Below are 17,995 nucleotides of genomic sequence, written 5' to 3'. Positions count from 1 at the left end.
AGCCCTAAGTGTGTTATGGGTTTCACTTACCTGCCAACTCCATATGCTGTATGTGTTCCCCTCTCCTTGCAGCCTGGCCTCAGATAGAGACTCCTGTTCCTCCATGACTGGGATGAACAGGTTGTCTCTTCCCAGCTCCTTGGTGAGGGATTACCAGGGCGACTCAGGGTCTCTAGGAATCCAGAGTATGAGCCGTCCTACCATCGGGATCCGCTCATACGGTAAAGAGTCAGGGAGAGGATTAGGGATGCTGTAGGAGGTGACCTGCTCCCTTATTATTCCTTTTGGCCAGGCTGATCCCCTTTTACCCTTTGACACCGCACGGTGGGGGGTTTTCCCCACTCCCCACCGTGACAACCTGGCAGTGCTGGCTGGTTTTTATGCCTGGCAAAACCCGGCCTGGAACATGGGAAGTAGTCACCCACCCAGCACTTTGACTACTCCCAGTAAGAGCTGTCCTGGATCAGCTATTACAGCCATGCTAAGGACCAAGGTGTCAAATAGCAACTGCTGCTGACACATAAAAACCGGCTCTTACTCCACCGAGGCCAGGAACCTTGGTGACATGTACCTATCATCCACGATGATTCCTTGTACCTTCTTACACATGTTAGAAAGGTACATGATGTAAACTGTAGTGAAGGTAATCTTTTCACCAGTGACTGTATTTGTGAGTTCAAATAGATAACAGGTCGGCACTGCTTCTACTATCAGAAAAGGTAATTTACTACTCCCTGTGCCCTTTCATTTTCACCAACAAAACACAATATCGCACAATTGCACAAAACCCAAATTATTGAGGGTGTTCCGTTACCCCGCCGTGGGGGTGACAGAAATTAAAGTAACTGTTATTAAAGAGAGAGGCGTACTGGATCCATCATTTGCAAACGATGGAACCCAGGGGCCTTAACCGTGAATACAATGTATCTTGTTTCCTTTGATGTATCCTGCTTGTTGTTTGACAATAATTGAGTGTATAGTTTTTAAATATTTTTTTCTTTCCAGCGGAATTGAACGACCTGATGAATCGGATTATATCCCTTCTATGTACTTTACATTGTATTGCATAATGCCATCGCTGAGAGGGGAGGAGTCTTGTTTATGACGTCAGTTCCTCTGTATTTCACTTGTCTATTTAAAGGATTGATGTGAGATGTATATACATAGTCTGATGAAAGCACACTAGTGCTGAAACGCGTCACTATGATATAATATGTGACCAATAAAATCACTTACATATCCATGCAAAGTGACAGTCTTTTTGCAACATTGTATTAGTGAGTTATCACCTCCCTTCTGATCCTCAGTTGTGTCATGTGACCAACTCTCTGATCTCCAACTAACACAGAACAGAAGGTCAGTTTCTTCTCTATTCATTCCTATGAGACTGACATTGAGGCTCTGATAGGAATACATAGAGAAACTGGCTTCCTGTCATCACATAAGATGCTGTGTTATTTGGAGAATTAGGGTGCTGGTCACATGACACAGCTGAAGATCAGAAGGGAGATTATAACTCACAAATACAGTCACTGGTAAAAAGATTACCTTCACTACAGTTTATATCATGAGAACAAAATGTTTGAGTGCTGGAGTGCTTCTTTAAAGATGGCTGAACCCTTCAGACTTGACAATACAGTTGATATACGAGTAGGTAAAATTATTACATGATTGGATCAAATCGCCAGTGTCTCCCAGTCAATTATTATGGGTACCTCTCTACTGAGTATTTATCATGGTGGTGGTCACATGTAATGTGAGTTCATGCATATTGCCATATTGTAGTATTTCACCAGTGCTACCTAACCCCAGACCTCCCAAGTGTCCCTTTATTTCCAGGGACAGTCCCTATTTTTGACCCAAGTCCCTCTGTCCCTATTTTCTCCTTAAAGGGAACCTGTCACCGGGATTTTGTGTATAGAGCTGAAGACATGGGTTGCTAGATGGCCGCTAGCACATCCACAATACCCAGTCCCCATAGCTCTGTGTGCTTTTATTGTGTAAAAACGATTTGATACAAATGCAAATTAACCTGAGATGAGTCCTGTACGTGAGATGAGTCAGGGACAGGACTCATCTCAGGTTAATTTGCATATGTATCAAATCGTTTTTTTTGCACAATAAAAGCACACAGAGCTATGGGGACTGGGTATTGCGGATGTGCTAGCGGCCATCTAGCAACCCATGTCCTCAGCTCTATACCCAAAATCCAGGTGACGGGTTCCCTTTTAAATGTAATTTTTAAAATCTGAGGGATAGATTTGCAATTTTTCAATTACAATATTGATCCAGAAAGTGTTTGTCTGGTTACTATCTGTATATTAGACCCCATCTTGTATATTATTTCATTAGTTGATGCAATTTGGTTTTTCAAAATTGTTCCATTCTGATAATTCTTGCGCTCAAAGAAAACTATTAAAGTGTATAAATATGCTGGAAAAATTGACTTTCACGCAATGAACCACAAGTGTCCCTCTTTGACAGTCCAAAAAGTTGGGAGGTACAGTATATGTAACCCTATAAGTACAGAGATTGCACAGGGACGGACGTGCCATGTGTGCAGCCTTCACATCTGCACAGGTGCCCCCTTGGTTAGGGGGGCCCTTCCACCCTAAAAGGGGCTAAATGAATGAATTTCATGGCTCATAGTAACTAGTGAGTTGTAAGAGAGACATAAGGGGGATCTCTGATGAACTATTGGAGATCAAGAGGGCCTGCATACAATTCAGGGACCCTCTGTCCACCCCTGAATGCAATAAATATACCTTGTAAGAATATTATATCGCTCGGGAAAGAAGCGAGGAAGAACAGACGTGATATTCCAGGGGGTGTGGTAGCCTTTTAACCTATATACAAAGACCGAGCATGGAGTACATAGACATAGGCGTTCACAATCAGCCTAAACCCAGCTGTGCCCTATGACACAGAATATTTAATGCAATCTTCTCCTGCCGGCGCCCCCTTCCCTCACCGATGGTCACCCTAACCCCTGTAATCATTGCTGAAGATCAGCAGATAGTCCCCTAGTATTTATAGGCTGCGTTTGTCTAATGCTGATACTCAGATGGCCTGTATTACTGAACATCTTCTCCACAGCCTTGAAAATGTAATCCCAGCAATGCAGGCTTTATCCTTGGAAGTACTGAGATAGCTGGAAGCCGCCACCGTCTTGATGCTTAGAATGTCAAGACACTTGGACGGATTCAGAGGCGGGAGCCAAGTTTAACAGTCAGAAGCATTTATTCCAGGGTTAGGCTTAATTACATTTAAAGCGGCCCCGTCACCGTGAATTAGCATTTTCTGAATCAATAGTCAAGAAATACTTTTATATGATAGCAGCCTTTTAGAAATTTCCATTTTAAAGGGATCTTTCGGTTCACATCAACACCCTTTATTAGGATAATCCTACATGAAGGTAGCTGTAATTTTGTAAAGTATTTCCTTTACCTTTATTGCTCCTATTTCCTGTAGTGGGCTGTGGTCACATGACCATGTCCATGTAGCTCTTTTTTATTTCCTGTGATGTTATGTCCATGGGCGGGGCTGTGATAGGGGAGTGTCTGTGTAACTAGCTGGGGGAGGAGCTATAAACTAGCTAGGTGTTAGGGGCAATGACAGGGGAGGGTCTATGTAACCAGCTGGGTGGTGTTAGGGGCGGTGCCGGAGCTGTGGCAGAGGAAGGAGAAGTGCATCATGGGTTTGGTTGGATACAGGAACAGGAAGTGCTACATACAGGATGGAAACAAGCCAGAGGGATTGGTTTACATGGTGAAAATGGGTCAGGAGAGTCCAAATTTAAAAACAAAGCATGGGGAAGAGGTAAATGAGGTAGGCAACTATAGGAGCATATGTGTTAAAAACCAGAGTAATTCTGGAAAATCCCTTTAAAGGCTACTTTCACAAGCGCATTTTGGGCGGATCCGTCATGGATCTGCAAAAACTGATCCGTTACAATAATACAACCGCATGCATCCATCATGAACGGATCCGTTTGTATTATCTGTAACATAGCCAAGAAGGATCCGTCATGAACTCCATTGAAAGTCAATGGGAGACGGATCCGTTTTCTATTGTGCCAGGACGGATCTGTTTGGCTCAGCTTCGTCAGGCGGACAGCAAAATGCTGCAGGCAGCGTTTTGGTGTCCGCCTCCAGAGCGGAATGGAGACCGATCGGAGGCAAACTGGTGCATTCTGAGCGGATCCTTTTCCATTCAGAATGCATTAGGGAAAAACGGATCCATTTTGGACCGCTTGTGAGAGCCCTGAACGGATCTCACAAACTGAAAGCCAAAACGCCAGTGTGAAAGTAGCCTAAGGCTGTTTATTGTTATTTTTTCTCATCTCTCTTCTTTTTGGAACCAAGGAATTTATTAAAGAGGTATCCATGACTAATGTAAAGAATGAAAATCAGACATCATATAGTACACAAGAATTTATTTCTAACAAAGCTAGAACCAGCCATGTACCTCACATGTACCAAGAGATCTCCAGATTCATTGCTCCAACTACTCTGCTAAATGTATATCTAGCTGGCAGCTCAGGAGGTGTGTCCTTTCTGCTGCAGATCTCTCCCTATCAGGAGGTAGTTCAAGGATGGAACTGAGCATGTGCCACCACCTCAGTTAGTTGGACAGAGAAATAATAAAAAGGACAAACAGCAGGTGGCGCTATGCAGATAATTTTATTGAATAACTCAGGGGCTTGCACTTTGCATATGTAATATAACCTGAAGGCTCATACCCTTTAGTCTGTTAGTTCATATGGACAGGACTGTCTCTCTCCTATCTGTCATTTTTAGATTTGCTTTTTTACTTTGTACTTGTTTTGTACTTTTATCATACTTTACCTATTTTGTACAGTATGAATGGATTGACCCTTTAGGTATTTAGGCACTATTTGAGGGGCCACTGAGACAGAAAGCCCAGTCAAAATGCATTGCTTAAACTGCAGGGCCTGATAGATAGATAGATAGATAGATAGAGTTTATGTACTCTTTTGGTACTTTGTAGCTTGCCTGCAAAATTGATGGAAAAAACATGAAGAAGGAATAGAGAGGAGTAGGGTCTATAAGGCTCCATTCACACGTCCGCAATTTAGTTCTGCATTTTGCGGAACGGAATTGCGGACCCATTCATTCCTATGGGGCAGCACGATGTGCTGCCCGGACACAGAATTGTGGATCCGCACTCCCGTTCCGCAAAAAAATAAAACATGTCCTATTCTTGTCCGAACAGGCATATTCTATTAGTGCCGGCAATGTGCTGTCCGCAAAATGAGGAACGCACATTGCCGCTCTCCGTGTTTTGCGGACGTGTGAATGGAGCCTAAAGGGATTTTCTGAGACTTTAATACTGATGATCTATCCTCAGGTTAGGTCATCATTATGTGACCTGTGGGGCTCTGACACCTTGCAATAGTGACGTGGCCTTCTCTCAGCTTTTCCTAGGCCAGTGACAACACGTTCAACGGTCACATGGCCTAGGCGTAGCTCAGCCCCATAGAAGTGAATGGAGCTGAGCGCAATACTAAGCACAGCCACTATCCAATGTACGGCGCTGTGCTGGGTAAGCATGGAGAAGGCCGTGGCGCTCACAGGAGCACCGGTACCTTCTCAAACAGCTGATCGGTGGAGTCCCGGGTGTGGGACCCCCACTGATCAGATACTGAGGACCTATCCAGAGGATAGGTCATCAGTATTAAAGTCTTGAAAAACCCTTTTAATGAGTACAGGAAATACATGGGAACCTTAGGGACCCTGTTGTGTTTGGAGCCCAATGTTTGGTGAGCACTTTGGCCACCCCCTAGGAGTCTCTGTTAGGGTCCATTCACACGTCCGCAAAATGGGTGCACATCCGTTCCGCAATTTTGCTGAACAGGTGCGGACCCATTCATTTTCAATGGGGCCGGAATGTGCTGTCACCATCCGCGGATCCACACTTCCACAATTTGCGGATCCGCAAAACACATACGGATGCGTGAATGGACCCTTATTCTGGTGTCAAGTCTGACACTGCTAAGAGAGTATATAATATACACTTATGGTGACAGTACGTTTCTAAAGCCTTATTGCCCCACAGAGGATGAAGACCCTAGTGCTAAAAAGAAGACGTAGGCTTTAGTTGTAATTAGTTTTCTTGACTATTTTTTACTGTTCTCTCTAATAATTGTATTTCTCTTTACCAGGCGATTTGGCACCAAGTGTACAGCGTGTCAACAGGGGATCCCACCGACCCAAGTTGTACGGAAAGCCCAAGACTTTGTATATCATCTACACTGCTTCTCCTGCATCATCTGTAGTAGACAGCTGGCCACTGGAGATGAGTTTTACCTCATGGAGGATGGCCGGTTAGTTTGTAAAGAGGACTACGAGACCGCAAAGCAGAATGGTGAGGAATTGTATTAGTATATGCTGTAACACTGTTTCATTCTAAGGTTTGACCTCTAGAGTTCCATCTCAGTTTAGTAGGAAGCAGGGGTGTAGTTAAAGGCTCATGGGCCCTGGTGCAAGAGTTCAGCTTGGGCCCCCCTTCCCTCAGTGCTTCCTGGCCAGGGGCAGGGGAGCACATAGCCTTCGTGCTGCCTGAGGCCAAAATTTTAACGGCACACCCCCAAGCTAAATTCTCAACCTAACCCCTTCCCTCCAGCCAGAGATGTGACGATCAAGGACTTTCTATAACACTGGTGTCTTCTTATGTGACACAAGGGTCTTTTGGCCCCCTCAGGCTCCTGGGCCCGGTAGCGACTGCTACCTCTGCACCCCCTATAGCTACGCCCCTGGTAGGAAGTCATGGAGGAAGTACTGATTTTCTTTGGTGGCTTGAGTGCATGGTTGGCTTGATTGGGGTGTGATCTTTGGTAAATTCAAATTTTCTGTGGAAACTGACACTGGACTGTTAGAAAGAAGGAAATATCTTCCTTGGAAATTTTTGTACAAAAAAGTCTGGAGAATTAAAGGGGTATTCCAGTTTTAATAGGAAATCATACAATTTTCTAATATACATGTATTTACAATTCTGCATGCATACCTTTTCTTATTTTAGGCAGCTGACCCCGATATTCAGTAGAACGGTATAGCCCATGCATCAGTCCTGTGTAATGTATCCATGGCCTGAACTGAAACATGGTAAAAGTCATGTGACACTCTTCACGTCATATAATTCCTTACAGTCAGTAAGCAGCAGTATTGCATGACATACATGTGCTGGGTCAGCACATAGGACACAATTATGTGATAAGTGACTAGGACTTGTGTGGGAATCATGATTTTACTGTGGTTATTACAGTCACTACATTTGTGCTCACATGACTGCCTGTCTCTAGATGATGTTGTAAAATGGCTGCCTGTCTCTAGGTAGTAATACTGGGACCCAGAGCCCATCTGAACACCAATGGCAGCCATATTTGGGAGAGACGGCCATGCATCATGTGGTCATCTCTCCTGAAGCTTATAAGAGTTGTGGCCATTTCTCCACTTGGATAGGATCACCCAAAGTCTATTAAGGAGGGTGCATGCTGGAGGCCCATATGCCCGCCCAATAATCTTGCCCTGTGTGTCCATGCACAAGAACAATGTCTGTAGGTATATCTATGAGATATTAGAAAAATATTTGGAACTGCTGCTGTATATAAATGCTTTCTGCAATGAAGTTTTCCTTGGGTTAATGGAATTTTCCAGGAGTACAATATTGATGATCTATCCTCAGGATAGGTCATCAGTGTCTAATTGGTGGGGGTCGAACACCCAACATCCCTGCTGATCAGCTGTTTGAAGAAGAAGCTGCCGCCCTCCGGTGAGTGCTGGAGTCTCCTCACAGCATACTAAGCACAGCACCATACATTGTGTAGTGGTTGTGCTTGGTATTGCAGCTCATCCCCATTCACTTGAATAGGACTGAGCTGCATGTAGGCCATGTGACTGATGAATGTGATGTCACTGGACTAACAAGAGGCCGTGGCATTTTAATATGCTGGATGGAGCAATTTTAGTGGATGTTGCTGACGGAAAGCTATTCTAAGCAGACTATATAAAATAATAAATTTCACGATGAATATTTATAATGGACTCGTATCATATATTATTACATAGGCTTGTGTCATGTGCATTATTATATATAAGCTTGTGTCATACGTATCATGATATAGGCTTGTATCATCTATATTATTATTAGGGATGAGCGAATCGACTTCAGATGAAACATCCAAAGTTGATTCGCATAAAACCTTGTTTCAATACTGTACGGAGCAGGAGTTCGGGAGATGTTTTTTTACAGTATAAATCAATTTCTGAAGTTATTATGCGAAGTCTCGCGCGACAAAGTAATAACTTCGGCTCATCGGAGCCAATACATTCTAATACTGTATGGAGCGCTTGCTCCGCACAGTATTGAAACAACGTTTTTTGCAAATTGACTTCGGATGTTTCATCTGAAGTCGATTCGCTCATCCCTAATTATTATATATGCGTGTTTCATGTGAATTACTATATAGGCTTGTGTCATGTGAATTATTATTATATAGGCTTGTGTCATGTGAATTATTATATAGGCTTGTGTCACGTGTATCATGATATAACTTGTATTATTATATAGGCGTGTATCATGCGAATTATTATATTGGCTTGTGTCATGTGTATGATTATATAGGCTTGCATCATGTATATTAATATATAGGCTTGTGTCATATGTATTATTGTATAGGCGTGTATCATGTGAATTATTATATAGGCTTGTGTCACGTGTATCATGATATACCTTGCATCATGTATATTATTATATAGGCTTGTGTCATATGTATTATTGTATAGGCGTGTATCATGTGAATTATTATATTGGCTTGCGTTGTATTATTATATTGGCTTGCGTCATATGCATTATTGTATAGGCGTGTATCATGTGAATTACCGTATTATATTGGCTTGTGTCATGTGTATTATTATATAGGCTTGTATCTTGTGTATTATTATATAGGCTTGTATCTTGTGTATTATTATATAGGCTTGTATCTTGTGTATTATTATATAGGCTTGTATCATGTGAATTATTATATAGGCTTGTTGATCATAAAGTCTGCCAATCCCTGTCAGTGCAATTGTTACAGAATGTAAATTTTGCTCCTAGTTTTACTTAGGCGCTCAATTTAAATAAAATGTAGGAATTAGTTTCATGACGTCATCACTGACATCTTCAGACTAGAAAACTACCACTTTCTGGTAATAGATGAAGCCTCTTCCCAGATGGGCTATTTGTCATGTACAGCTTTGAATGATGATGAGGGTTCTTAAATTATGATACACTCAATCGGTGAATTGGACAAAAAAAGAAGATGACCATAAATACATCAGAACGTCTTTTAAAGGGAAATGCATTGTAATGTTTTTAGTAGTACCTTTTAAAATACATAGTATAGAATACACCTGCACCCAGCTTAGCAAAGCCGGCACTTCAGCATGTTTATGGCATAAGTGGCTATACTAAATTTTTATTTACATGCAGTTACAAAAGTATTCAGCGTCATGTGGAGGTCTGATATTTGAGTAGAAGGGTTGGTTTCACTAATATTCACCAAAAGAGGCTCAACTTGTAACTTGTGTCCCAGTGTAAAATTTGTTATGGTGACAGAGGGGTATTTCGGTCCCCTCAGGTACTAGGACCCTGGTGTGATCCCCTCTATAGCTATGTCCCTGCCAGCAGCACTTCTGACCCTGGCTGGCTGGGATTACAAGATCCTGTCCACACACAGCTGGACAGGGGCCCTGTAGACAAGAGGACCATGATCCTACAGCATTTCCATTAAGGAGGCTCAACAAATGATTCCTATTCCTTGGTGGTTTTTCACTCCATTGATCCACAATAAATTTGAAATGGGTAAAATGTCTAAAATAAACTAAACATCAAAATAAATTAGATCATTTTCTAAATGAATGGCAATTTCCTAGTACTGTATAACCCTATGCAGGTCTATGGGGGAGTCCCTGCAAGTGCTTAGAACAGGGATGCTCAACCTGCGGCCCTCCAGCTGTTGCAAAACTACAACTCCCAGCATGCCCTAATAGCTGTACAAGTATGCTGGAAGTTGTAGTTTTTGCAACAGCTGGAGGGCCACAGGTTGGGCATCTCTGGCTTAGAAGATCTAACAGCATGCAAAGGCTTTTGCTACCGTCCGCTGACAGACTGGTGACAGTTTCCAAGGAAAATCTAAAATCCCCTGCAGCCCCTCATTATTATTGCAATAATTATATTGGGTAGTGACTCTAGATACAATTCATGAAATTGGTATAATTTTCCAGGCTGGCAAGGTCTTTGGAAATGTAATAAAATAATGCCATTCCATGTCTCTGTATTATCCAGATGACTCAGAAGGTGGAGCTAAAAGGCCTCGTACCACGATAACAGCGAAACAACTGGAGACATTAAAGAACGCTTACAAGAACTCACCGAAACCAGCCCGGCACGTGAGGGAACAGCTGTCCTCGGAGACCGGGCTGGACATGCGTGTTGTGCAGGTACGTCTAAAATAAGCATAGATAGCATTGCTCTACCAACTACATGTAATATGAAATGTACATTGCATGAGCACTATGATTAGTTTTATATATTGATATCAGGGGGTAACTATGATCCATAGGGCAAAAAAGAGGCCCCCCACCACCTAGTGTAAGCAGCATAAGTAGAAATCATTAAAGGGGTTGTCCCACACAACCTGATCTGCACTCAATCCCCATGAATGAGTGGAGCATCAGAGCTTTTTACACTCCGATGCTCCCCCTTGTCCTACGTTGCATCATGCAGGGCAAAGGCTGTTTGTTTACATTTTGGACACTGCTAGGCAGAAGCTTCCACCTAGTGCAGTGCCCAGATAGTGACGCCACTTGATAGCAGCACCCCAATCCCAGCATCTGGGGTATCCCTTGCCCCTTAGGAGGTTTCGACGAAATATGTCCCTCTTATAGAGTAAGTAAACATGACGCAGGTTGCAGTTAAGCAACGAGGACATTGAGTCCCCTTTGAAGATGGTAGTGTTGGTACCCAGGGTAGGATTGCCAGAGTGGTGTAGAGTGGCCTACAATGTCCCTGTAGATGTTATAAGCACATGTCACGGTGCTCCTACCTGGATATCATTGCATGTGCAAAAAAAAGGGGGATGAATAACTTGGATGATGAAGGAAGTAGCATAAACGGAGTCCAGACTTTGTATTTACGTTGAACACAGCTTTACTTGGCATAAACGGTAATCCAAACAGTTTCCAGACTTTATCTTGGTCATCAGCAGGTATTGGCTTAACTCTGGCAGGCAAACACTTCTGCAACAATCTCAGCTCTCCTATGCTGACTTTTCCTCTTCTGCTGGAACTTAGCTGTCAGTAGTCTCTCTTACTTTAACCCTAGGAACTTCTTCCTGGCTTCAAGCTTATTTGGCTTGGGGTTATAGGCAATGTAAGCCCAGGAGGGGACAAGCAACCATGTAGCACTTTGCAGGTAGCGCCTGCGGGCCCAGCAGAGCAGATAGTGCTCTGCTGGCCGACATACAACCTCTCCGCAGGATGGGGAAGGCAAGACTGACTTCACTGACTAAACTCCTCTCTCTCTAAAGAGGGCTGGAAGGAACAAAAAGGTTCCTCTCCAGAGAAACTAGCTCTGCACAGATTGCCGCCATCTGCTGGTGAACCAGGCAATTGCATGAACATGAACAGTTTCATAGAGATAAATTTGCACATTATTTAAGGATGACACAAAATACATTCTGATTACATAAGTTAGCGTATTGGAGACACTAGCAAGGTGCAAAAGAGTTGTAATGGCACTCTGGGTCATTACACTAGTAGTGATCCCAATGGCGTCACCGGCTCTGATGGGCGGTCTTTAGCACTGCCCCAGCCTGTAAAAACCCGTTATTAGAAAGTTCTGTCATCCGGTTTATTACCCCATACATAGTGTTTGGAGCTTGACGTGACCTTCTCTCCTCAGGTTTGGTTCCAGAACAGAAGAGCTAAAGAGAAAAGACTGAAAAAAGATGCTGGTCGGCAGCGATGGGGTCAGTTCTACAAAAGCGTCAGGAAATCACGAGTAGGGAAGCCAGGGAAAGAGAGTTCTACAGAGGATTGTGGAGTCAGTGACAGTGAATTAAGCTACAGAGGTAAATAGCAAATCACCACATTGCTGGGGCAATCCTTCTCAACACTGCTAAACAGAGTACTCTCTACAAATTATATCAAACCACCCTAAGACTATGACCATGCTCCTAGAGATATGTTATGCCCCCTTGGATGCAGATACCACATGCTGAGGACTTAGGTCAGTGATGGAGAACATTTTAAAGACTTAGTGCCCAAACTGCAACCCAAAACCAACTTTATCTCAAAGTGCCAACACGTGACCTGAATACCAATATAGTATATCTTCCATGTACTTTATCATTTAGCTATAATAGCCTGCCTACATTCAATGTGCTGCCTGTGCTGTGCATAGTGCGCCCTGCGCTGATGAATGGCAGGAGAAGTCTAAGGGATATTGGTACACCATAGACTTTTTCCAGGTTGCAGGTGCCCGTGCCATAGGTTCGCCACCACTGACCTAGGTCCTAGATAACTTCATTGTCCCCTATGTCTCTTGAACTGGCCACAGATATAAAATTAAAGAGAACCTTTCACCTTGAAAAATATTGTGAACGAAGTAGGCTGCCATGGAGAGCGGCGCCCGAGGATCTCGCTGCACTTACTATTATCACCGGGCGCCGCTCCGTTCTCCCGTTATGCCCTCCGGTATCTTCACTCTCTAAGTTATAGTAGGCGGTGTCTGCCCTTGTCCTGTGGGCGTCTCCTCCTCCTTGGCTTTAGCGCTGGCCAATCGCAGCGCAGAGCTCACAGCCTGGGAGAAAAAAACCTCCCAGGCTGTGAGCTGTGCGCTGCGATTGGCCAGCGCTGCAGCCTAGGAGAAGGAGACACCCACAGGACAAGGGCAGACACCGCCTACTATAACTTAGAGAGTAAAGATACCGGAGGGCATAACGGGAGAACGGAGCGGCGCCCGGGGATAATAATAAGTGCAGATCCCCGGGCGCCGCTCTCCATGGCAGCATACTTCATTCACAATATTTTTCAAGGTGAAAGGTCCTCTTTAAAGGTGTTTTCCATGCTCCATACATTGATGACCTATCCTCAGAATCAGCTGTTTCCTGTAGCCTCCAGAACTGAAACTAGAACTTGAATGAAGCAGACAGCGCCGTTCAAAGTGTAGTGGGCGTGTTTGGTTACTGCAGCTCAGATGCCATTGAAGGGAATGGGACCAGAGCTGCAGTAACCCGACATGTCCACTATACTTTGAATGGAGCTGTGCTTCCTGTTCCATTCACAGTGCTAATTTCAGCGCCGGAGGCTGCAGGGAAAAGCTGATCGGTGGGGGAGCGGAGTGTTTGATCCTCTCAAATGAGATGTTAATGACCTATTCTGAGGATAGGCCATCAGTGTCCAGAACCTGGAAAATCCCTTTAATTTTATATCTATGGACAGTTTAAGAGACATAGGGGACAATTAAGTTCCCTAGGACCTGAGGATAGGTCATCAGTATCAGAAGCCTAGAAAACCTCTTAATTATAAGGTAAACCCTCTGATTTCGGAGTGACCGTCTAAGAGAGAAGAGGTGGGCTGTTGGATTTTAACATGCGCAATCATTTTGTTCTGTGGGGAAGAAAAGCCATCATCAGAGGTGTCCATTGCTCCAGTGTGCCCATTGAGAAAACATGCATGCTCGGCTAAAAGTGCATGTGTATAGGGAGGGGGGTTAGAGGAGATGTCAGAACTAGGGTCTCTGTTTTTGAATGATTTGAGATCATGAGATCAATAGAATACATGGTGCCCTAAAAGTCCACATACTTGGCAGAATGTGCCTGCTGGGCTAAGGAAGTGAATAAAAAAAAAAAAAAATCTGGGTTATTATCAGATGTAATGGTAGCAATTCATGTACTATTATTTTAGGAAATTCCCCATCACTAGCTTAAAGATTTCCAAACATTACATTAAAGAGGTTGTACATAGTAAAGTAATGGTGGTTTATTTTAAAAACAGTGCCCCATCCTGTCTGCAGGTTGTGTGAGGTATTGCAGCTCACCTATATTCACTTCTGTGAAGCTGAGCTGCAAATACCAGACGCAACCCATGGACAGGTGTGGGGCTGGAATAAAGAAGCCACGTGCCACTTAATACTGCCCAAACCCTTAAAATGTGCACTGTAGAATATGCATATCCAATTTAGAGACGTTTCAATATTAAATGCCAGCATGTGTAGCTCAATAGCCATAAATGACCATAAAAAAAAATTCTTCTTGCGCTCCATTAACTTCATGATGCCAGTGGCTGGCTCAGAATCAAGCAACATCTGGAATGCCAAAGAAGGTCCATTTTAAAAAGTGCAAAGCGATTCACCGAGGCCTTAAAGTTGCCATGAATTATGAGAGTTCATGCTGTGTTGTTATGAAATATAGTGTATTGTAATGAACTTTGTATTTGTCGGCCACTTTCCAGAGCCGCCGGAAAGTTGTAGCCACCACGGAGCTGACAGCAATCGCTAGTTACAAAACCCTCTCCATCTCCAGTAAATACCTGAGTAGTATTCCCTGCAGTCCATTTGTCAAACACGGCCGTGAACTAGGCAATTGATCAAATAAATAAGGACGCAGAAGGACGATTAATCATACCTCTAGTTCAGCCATCAGCTGGTTTATGATGATTTTTGTGCGGGCGGAATATTAAACAGCTTATAATTCAAACCTGCTGCCTATTATTTTATATCAGACTAATTTCTTCATTATATCTATGCTTTAGAATACTATAAAGAAGAGCTTTATACTGTGGCTTGTCATGTTTAATGACATACTAAGACTGTCCTGGAACCTAGCCCGTGGCCAGCATTCAACTGCCTAGAAACACAACTCTGCTCTTTAGATATTGGGTTTAAGATCTTGACTTACAGAAACCATTTTATAGCGATACCGTACCCTCGGTTCTTATGTTATTTTTATAGTCTAATGTCTGAATTTCACCAAGAAGTTACAGACCGATTAAAAAATCCATATATACGTCTATAAGGGGGAGGAGATGCAACAAAAAAATGTCCACCAAAAATTTGGGTCCATGAGGCGATTCAGTAAAAGTGTTTTCTACCTCGGTTTTGAGATCTCTGTTCCCTTACTGTCACAGATGTAGTGGGGAGAACACCAAAAGACAACAAGAAGGAAAGGGAAAGACGCTAGGCCTATGGCTAGGAAAGGAAAAGGGTCACCACCTATAAAACCCTGCTCCTGACCCTAACTCCTATCCGTATGGGCACCTCTCGATGGTAGAGGTGCCAATACACAGTAACCTAGAAAACCCTAGTGACCCTCGGATGCCCTAAAGGTAATGATAGGGCAGAGACAACCTATTCCTTCCCTGGTGAAGGAATCAGCGTCTCGCTGAGGCCTAGTAAACAACCGGGGGGGATACAAAACACAACAAGCGGAAACACTTAACTTCTGAGGATGGTGGATGAACAGGACTTAAACAAGAACCACACAGCTCTTCCAAAATGAAGCTATCCAGAGCAAGGAGTGATGGGTAAAGTCAGACTAAATAGGGGGAGGTAAAGGTCACATGATCCACACCTGAACAGGAGGTGTGGACATACCAGCAACACACAAAGTGAAAAAAGAGGCCGTCAGATCACTCATGTGCAGCCAGTCTTTCAGACCTTCTAACACCTGTCACAGGTGTGACACTTACTGTAGCTTCTGTGTAAGAAAAGTGACCCAAGAGATCAAGGGCAGACTGGGAACTTCAAGTGGCTCCATGTTGTGGGCGAGTTCAAATTGACAGAAGGCAGGGCAACATTAGTAGACGGGGCCAGCAATATCTTATTGCAGCAAAAATACCGACCCCGCAGAACCGAATACTACACTGCACCACTGAATAGTGCTGCTCCTACTGCATTATTTAACTGTGTCACTGTTCAGAGTACAGCCACACAGTTGAAACTAGGAGGAACGCTGTGGCTGCTGACCAGGGGCATAAGTACCTGATGCTCCTAGAATTAATTATGAGAGCATCAGATCATTATGCACCTGGCCGTCAGCTGTGAGAAGCGTCAGACGGCCCCCAAATTTCCCTGTAGGGTCTATGGCCTGTCCACCCCTGCAACAGATATTAGTGTAAGGATACATTCAACTCACTATCTCCATATTTCCATGCACAACCACTGTCCCAATAAAATCAATCCTTTATGACACAGGAAAATGTGCAAATGTACAAACAAAAAAGTACCCCTTTTGGACATAAACTAGGTGTCCTTACTTATGGCACATCATTATTTTGCCATGAGTAAGGACACATAGTTGATGTCTGAAACGCATAGGTGCTCTCTTTTTTTTTTTTTATACAATTTTTAGCATTTTCCTGTTTTTAAACTTAATGGAATAAAGGATTGATTTTGTTTTCTGGAAATGAGTGCTAGAACTACATTTTCTTTAGGGAAAATGCCAATAGTTTCTATTTTGCAGCTGTAATTTTTACAGCGGCCCAGGACATAGATTTGCATAATTACATATTGATAAATGAAGGAAAAAGTCCATTAACTGCATTATGCCTTCTAAGTTTATTTTTAATTTTTTTTATTGTTCTGAATCCTTTACATGGCGTATTTTTCTCTTTACCCACAGATGAACAGATTTTGTCAGAGCTGGGATCAACGGCTGGTATTTACAGTACAGGAGGGGACCTTGTGAATGTGCCTCTAGTCAATGGAGGCTTTACAATAGATGCAACAGGACAGTCCTACCAGGAACTTCATGACGGTAGCCCCTATGATATGCCACAGTCACCCTCTTCTATTTCATCCCTTCCGTCCCATGGGTTACCATACAACATGGACAATGCAGGAGGGCTTCTCACCCATCCCCCTTTACGAGCACTACCAGCTGCTCCAACCTCTGACATCTCCACAGAAAGCAGCATGGGCTATCCAGACTTCCCAACCAGCCCAGGTTCCTGGTTAGATGAGATGGACCATCCTCCATTTTAAAGAAAAAGGGACTGAGATCAGACCTTCCAGATGATCATCGAGTTTGCCAAACTCTGCAGACACCACGCTCAGCCTTTGGAAATCTCTTAATTAAAATGACATGCTCCCCCCCATCATTCTGAACAGTCCTCCAAAACTGAAACAACTGACACCCATACCCAGCCAGATTGGAGATGGTGACGTAGGGTGGAGGAGCTTCCATAGACGATGCTCGGTAAAAACAATGTATTGATAGAAAAATGGGATGTTTGCACTTTTGTGGGTTCTGAATCTCCCTACCTAATCCTGGGCGATCAAGAGACATGTCTTCCCACATTTCTCGATCCTCAAGAGTTCATGCTCATGAGTATTTGTCTCATCTTGCCACATGAAAACATCAGATGGATCCAACCAACAAAACCACCAGCCTTTGTAGAAGGCACAGACCATCAGTTTGACATGCAACCGACAATCTATACCCATTATGATGCAGCATTTGTTGTGGGACAGAATCATATGTTTCTGAATAAATGAAATAGTGAGATGAACGTATTTGAGTTTATTATCTCTACTAAGGGAATCTACAGTGCGTCCTGGAGACGTTCAGGAGCACCATGGATAGCAGACGTTTATTGGAGGGGCAATCAGGGGTAGTTACTAAGCATATGAAGAATTGTAAAGCACATTCCACGGGTAAAGGGTGAAAATTATATTTTGGTATCCAGAAATAAAAATAACCATGTAAACCCATTGTTAAAGGGCATCTGTCAGCAGTTCTGTACCTATGACACTGGCTGACCTGCTACATGTGCGCTTGGCAGCTGAAGACATCTGTGTTGGCCCCATGTTCATATTTGTCCGCATTGCTAATTGCTGAGAATGAAAATGTCATATATGCAAATGAGCTTCTAGGAGCAACCTGGGTGTTGCCTTTTCTCCTAGAGACTCAGCTTTCTCGGCAACTGCCAAG

General features: G+C 43.4%; 1 protein-coding gene across 1 annotated transcript in view; it reads left to right on the top strand.

The window, feature by feature from the left end:
• The window catches only part of LHX4 (LIM homeobox 4), a 66,541-nt gene extending 49,495 nt beyond the window's left edge, over nucleotides 1-17,046 (top strand). The window contains exons 3-6 of the mRNA XM_044302078.1: nucleotides 6,185-6,387; nucleotides 10,348-10,502; nucleotides 11,965-12,133; nucleotides 16,685-17,046. Of these exons, the coding sequence (XP_044158013.1) occupies nucleotides 6,185-6,387; nucleotides 10,348-10,502; nucleotides 11,965-12,133; nucleotides 16,685-17,046 (889 nt within the window). The remainder of the gene's footprint in view (nucleotides 1-6,184; nucleotides 6,388-10,347; nucleotides 10,503-11,964; nucleotides 12,134-16,684) is intronic.
• Nucleotides 17,047-17,995: the final 949 nt, after the last annotated feature.

Source organism: Bufo gargarizans, chromosome 7, assembly GCF_014858855.1.
Source record: "Bufo gargarizans isolate SCDJY-AF-19 chromosome 7, ASM1485885v1, whole genome shotgun sequence".
Lineage (NCBI taxonomy): Eukaryota > Metazoa > Chordata > Amphibia > Anura > Bufonidae > Bufo > Bufo gargarizans.
The sequence above is the reverse complement of the archived record's forward strand: the minus strand, read 5'-3'. Positions and strand labels throughout refer to the sequence as shown.